Source organism: Lepidothrix coronata, unplaced genomic scaffold, assembly GCF_001604755.1.
Source record: "Lepidothrix coronata isolate B3197 unplaced genomic scaffold, Lepidothrix_coronata-1.0 Scaffold208, whole genome shotgun sequence".
Classification (NCBI taxonomy): Eukaryota; Metazoa; Chordata; class Aves; order Passeriformes; family Pipridae; genus Lepidothrix; species Lepidothrix coronata.
Window position 1 is genome coordinate 189,150 of NW_016690388.1, and position 6,298 is coordinate 195,447.

The following is a 6,298-nucleotide window of genomic DNA, read 5'->3' on the forward strand; positions in this document are numbered from 1 at the left end:
AGGTGTATTAGAACAAATTCTCTGTCGTGCATATTCCAAGTCACTTGGTGATGCAGTTTGTCACAAAAGACCTTGACTGTAGCTTGCTTTACTTTCGGAAGATAACTTTCTCTCTGATACACATTGCACAAATCCAAGCTTGAAAAGGGCAAATTCCACTCTTTGGAAAAGGCCAATTCAGATTTTTAGTATGTGGTTTTAAGGACAGCTTGTGATGTATGCAGAAAAAGAACTTTGAAGATATGTATATAACTATAAATTATATGTAGAAAAGGAAAATTAAGCTATGTTATATGTAATATAATTTTTACTGTTTGTACCTAAAACCATCTGGATGCAAAGCTCTATTAGTAAGTATTCCTTTAAAGCTACAAATAGAGTAAATAGGATTGCCAGGCAATCATGTAACACTATGGCATTTGGTGCAAATAGCACTGAAAACACCCACGTGCTGCACAGGTACTCAATTTATTAGGTGTACTTCTATTTCACTAATCTTGTCACAGTACAGATTAAGCTCATGAAATGCTTTTTCTCCTTAAATATAAGACCTTCTTAGCTTAACTTGGATTTGAGTGTTTATTCTCAGGATTTAGTATAAATCAAAAATGATAGACATTATAGTTCAGCGTAGAAAGAGCATTTCTTTTCCCCACCAAAACCATGTCCTGCCTTCTGCTTTGCCATTAGAGGAGAAAAAAGGAATCCATCCTTTTCTGAGATTTCAGTATCTACTGTTCCATTTCAGAGTTGCCCTCTCAAAAGTTACATGCTCCTCAAAATTTTATTCCCTCTCCCCATCAGACATCAGAATACATTCCATTGATCAAGTAATCCAGCCTGGTATAATGCCTCTTCTGAAGAGATTCATGTATTTTCTTCCCTGTCAGTGCAATAACCAGCAACAAGAACATCACCCCAAAAAACAAAGCTGCTAGAAGGCTGCTTTTCTCCCCCAGCTGAACAACACCTTTCCCTCTCAGAACACCCTCTGACAGGTAGCTTTCTGAGTCAGATGGGTCATAACCCTGAAGGTCATTTTGGGAAGATATGGGGGAATCACTAGTAGAGAGAATGAAACCTGAAAAAGAGGAGAGGGTTACATGGCTAGTATCATTGGAAGAGACAGCTGCTGGCTCAGGAGATGTGGTTGGAGTCCTTAGCCCTGATGGAGCAGTAGCAGATCTGGAATTTGTGGTTGTAAAAGTTGTGGGACTGGAAAGAGGAACACGAGTAGCAGCGATGCTGGTGACAGGGACATCAGGTTTAGCTCCAGTGGCTGCGGTAGGCGGAGAGGGAGCTGTGGTGGTGGTGATTGTAGGTTCAGCAGCACCAGGATGCAGAGAGGTTGTACGAAATTCCAACCGGGCCGTACTTGCAGGCAGAGGAGTAAGAGTAGTACTGCTGGTTTCAGGAGCACTAGGCTGAGTGGTGGGGAATGAAGCAGTGGGGTTTCCAATGTGAACAGCAGAAAACATGTTTGGTGGCAGATTAATTACTTTCTGCCTTGGGATGGAATCTAAGCTCTCAGACTGTTTTGCCCTTTGAGATTCAGGAAAATCTGTATGAAATTCAATGTTGTCTAAATGCTTACCTATGTGGTTCACGGGTTCAGATGCCTGATGAAATACAGATTGTTGCCAAGTGGCAGTATGATTCTGATGGCTATTCTGAGTGTGAGAAAAAATTGTTCCTGCATCCGAAGACAAAGAATACTCATTTGAAGAAAAGTTCTCAGTTTTGATAGATTTATCCTCTGGGACCTGGGTGTCTGGAAACAGAAATACCAGTATTTAATTATTAAATCTATTTTTGACTAATATAGGCTTACTCAATTTATATTACTTAGAAAGAGAGACATAAGGGAGCTCCAGGAAGTAATGACTAATGAAACTGAGGTATCATGAACTTCTTTTCTTTAAAATATACACGGTGACATTTAAATTCTACATCAAAAATACCTGTCAGCCTCAAGCCTCATCACATCAGACCATGACTGCAACTTCTTACAGAATTTTCCTCTGCAGTGATCATCCCAGTGTGATTAGTTTATACCTACATTGCAGCATTTATTTAGAGGTGAAAAGCAGAGTGAATAGGCTCACTGCCTTCAAACCATTCTCAGCCTCTGTGAGTTAAGAAGTAGATATTATCAATGTTACTTCTGTCAATTTTTTTGTTAGATGTACATTTCCACCTAGTTAATATGATTAGATACAGCCCTTTCTTGTAATGTCCAAGCACCCTGTGCCTGACACAATTCAATTCACATTCAAAAATTGTTTTGTGATACAAGGTGGCAATAACATCTCCATTTTATAGGACACTTTATACACATACTGATTTGTAGGAATGACCTGAGTTCCTACTGCTGTGCTTGAAGACACTGCTCCAAGAGTACGTGAGGTACTGGCAGAGAAGACCTCCATGAGAAGCAGACTACATTTTATAAATTTCTCCAGAAGCTCATATGTATTCCTTGCAAAACAGGTGGCTGATGTCATTTAATAGAATTTGGAAGAAGAAGAACAACAGTGTTATGTGACAGAAATACTATAAAAATTATAATCCTAGCAGCTACCTGATTTTACACAGTACTACAGAAAGTATTTGGGTGAACACAAGTTCTTGGAAATACCGGCTAATTGTTCATTCAGATTTTATATATCTATATATGTATATAGATATGATTTATAATTATATTTATAATATAAAAATACAATATATATTTATAACAATTCAGCTGCTGCACAGAACATTTAAAAGGGAACATGCTCTCAAATAGTTCTGACTCTCACTCATTTGTTTTTATCGTAGAAACAAAGAGGTTTGTTAACTGCAGTGGAATTGAAATAAATTTTAAAAAAGTCCATTACATTTTCATTGTCACTTTTTTCTCAAGTAGGATCTCTTATCTAGAGCGATGGATATATTTCAGTTTTACTTTACAAGCAAAGAAGCCTACTTGGCTGCTGTTTTAATATGTCTTTCCAAACCTTAAGATGCCACAAAAAAACCCCGAAGTGCAAAAAAAGCCAACCCCAAATAACAAACCAAAAAGCTAGCAATGCTAAAGAGTACAGCAAATACTTTATTTGAATCATGGGCACAATTTTATCTTAATCTTCCATCAAACATTGATTTTATAGTATTTTTTGTCTCCATTTTAAACTACAAGCTCCCAGATGCAGTGGCCCAAAACTGTCACATGCAAAGTACAGCTGGGGTATTAGGATAGATGTTTGTTGGTAAGAAAGAACAAGGGCACTATATGAATCAAACTTTAAAAGGAGCTGAAAAAAATAAAATGGTCTTTCTGATATGTCAAATCCAATATGCTTCATTAGAAACCAAACTTCAGGTTGTCACTCTTCAAAAACAAACTAAACACCTCCTGAGCATGTTTTAATTCACAAGCCATAGGTTGTTTCCATTCATTAACAGCCACAAGGATAGTCAAAAAAAAAGAAAAAGCTAAATTTTATTACTAATGTAGCATCAGTATTTTAAGTTGCTTTATTACCAATAAATTATCTTTCCCCCTTTTATTCTGGTTTTCAGTGTAACCACATACACATCCTCATATGAAAGAACAAAGTTTGAAATGTTTGTTGGTACTGACACTGCTCAGGTGCTACCTTTGAAAACTTATTAGGAACATAAGGTAAATAAGCTAGGATAATCTTTCTCTAATTCAATGTTCACAGAAGCTAAAAACTGCAAAATGAAAGAGAGGTAGTATATGCAATCGAGTTGTTCACTCAGCATCATACTATATGCAGAATGAAAGCATAATTGCATTTCTCGTTCCTTTGTTTGAAACCCTGATATTCTTGTAGGGGAGAAAGAGCTGGAGGAAAGAGTAGTTATAATAATAATTTTATGGGCATGCAGTTCATTTGTTGCACATTGCTTTTGCACAATTCCTGTGTGACTGTGCTTGCACAAAAACACTTGGTAACATTATATGAGTAATCTTTCCATATATCATGCTGTTGCTCCTTGCAAATAGTTCCTCTTGGAAAAGCTCTCTTTTTCAGCAGGAGTTGTTTCTGGAAATATGAAATTTTTGCTCTCTCAAGCAGCCATACTGAAACCACCTTGTAAACTCTTGGCAGGACAACCTAATTATCAGTTTCTTATCTGAGCTGTTCAAACAAGTCTGGCGCAAGTCAATGTCAATCGACAAACATGCCTTTCCATTAAAAATCCCACAGCCTATGACAGAGAGCGAGAAATTCCTGAGTGTGCAGCCCATATACCATAAAGCTTCCAGTTTAGAAAGTTTGCTTCTGCACTTCAGGTTCTCTTCCTGAAAACAGAAAATAATTATTACCACTGCCAATTATTCATCAGTGTAACATGAGCCCTTTAAAAAGGGCATGGTATTTCCACTGCTTTCAGTGATACTCTCCATCGTTACATCCAGGAAATCTTCCTTCTTGAATATATCAATATGGTAGCAGCTTCTTTTTGTTTTAAGCAAGGGCAAATGATGAGGAGTTCTCAATCTAATGTGAAGGAATTTTATAAGGGTCATGGTGTTATTCCAAGCAGGAAGCTGGGCCCACAAATAAGCTCACCACACACCTGCTCCTCCATTTTCCACAAAGCAAAGGAGCAACATTCTCAATTTATTGGGCTTGGCTTAGAACATTTTACTAAAAACACACAAAAAACCATTTTCTGGCCACTACTGAAAGTTCACAGGTGGAAAAGTCCTCTAGTGTGGGGGCTATTATTAAAATTATTATTATTATTATTATTATTATTATTAAATAATCTCACTATTATTTACCTGTAGTTATCTTGTAGCTCACAAGTCCTGTTGCAGGTTTCATCAGACAAGCCTCTGTGGTAGGGCAGTAAAAGAGGTAGCAGTTTGGATGTGCTTTTGTTCTTCCAGCATAAAAAATCATCAAATTACACTTCTTGTCTCCTGCAAAACATAATAAATGTGTGTTACAGCAATAAGAACTTTTATAGCAGTATGATAATGAGCTCTATTTCGTTAATTTTTCTTCATGTAAGAGGAAAACTACTAACTCATAACATCCCTACAGGAAAAACAGCCAAGGAATACAAAAGAATGGCCTACGGCCAAAATACAAAAGATCACACCTTCTTCTTCCTGTACAAATAAAGTTGGGGAAATGATGAGTCTAATCCCTCATCTTCCCCTTACCTGTACCACAATGGCACCACTTTATATAACGATTTCTCACTTACAAATCCTGATAAATCTGAAAACCTCCTTGGTAAACTCCTGGGGAAGAAAATTATTTATACATTTTTCCCTATCACATCTCAGGAATTGCCTGTCTTGTTGCTGCCTGGGAGGGTCACCTTTACCCCTGTAGTTTCTACTTGCTGCTTTGCCTCCTACTGCTCCAAGAGCTTGACGCAAACCAACCATCACAGAGAAGGGTAAGCATTCTCATGTTTTGCTAAAATTAAATACAAAAATGTCAGTGCAAAATATTGGTCACTTTTTAGCGCACCTACTAAACACAGCCTAGGCATCTTAGGCTTTGGGGATCTGAGTTTTTAACGCTTAAAACTACTACAGTTTCTATGATGCAACTAATTTCCTGAACACCCCGGGGGTCTTGCGTTGAGATCCAACATCACGCTTGGCTAAAGAGGGTAGCACCCGCAAGCGGGTACTATCGAAACCCGAATGAAAGGATAAATTGACGTTCCTGCGCTGAATACGGAGAACAGCGGCTGAGCACCACGCGAGCCCAAACCCCAGAATTAATTTCCCAGGCGCTGGTAGGCGCTGGCGGAGAAGGCGGCCGAGGTTACCTGCGAGCCCGTCCCTGGAGCAGCAGGCGCGGGCACAAGCCCCCGCGCTGGGGACGCGAAGCGGCTCCGCGCCCCGGACGCCTCGGGGCAGGGACAAGTCTATATCGATGATGGAATTCTCCATTTTCTCCGCGGAACACTCCTGACTCAGGGACGGCCCGGCCATCACACAGGTGATCACCAGCAGGCGAACGGACCACCGGCTGCCCCCCAGGGACATGGTGACCGGGGCGGGGGCTCGGCGCGGCCCGGGGCGCACCGGGCGGGTTTGTTTCCAGCTGCGCGGAGCGCTGGCGGCCGGGGGAGCCGCGCCGAGGTGCCTCTTCTGCTCCCCGGGCGGGGAGGCGTTTCTGGGGGCACCTTCGGGCTGTCCCCCCTGCCGCCCGGTGGGGGGAAGGCAGCAGCGGGGCCCAGCCTGGCTCGGCAGCGCGACTCAGGGGAACCGCGGGTGTCCCGGCACGTCCGGGAGGAGGGACCGCGGGAGGCGGGT

General features: G+C 40.9%; 1 protein-coding gene across 1 annotated transcript; it reads right to left on the minus strand.

Annotated features, from left to right (window-relative positions):
* Window positions 1–452: 452 nt before the first annotated feature.
* On the minus strand, window positions 453–6,054 carry MANSC1 (MANSC domain containing 1). Its single transcript, XM_017832858.1, has 3 exons — window positions 5,809–6,054; window positions 4,799–4,939; window positions 453–1,771 (listed from the first exon to the last, which is right to left on the minus strand). Exons 1-3 carry the CDS (start codon window positions 6,026–6,028, stop codon window positions 801–803), a joined length of 1,332 nt encoding a protein of 443 aa, XP_017688347.1. The 5' UTR covers window positions 6,029–6,054; the 3' UTR covers window positions 453–800.
* Between the last annotated feature and the right edge of the window lie 244 nt (window positions 6,055–6,298).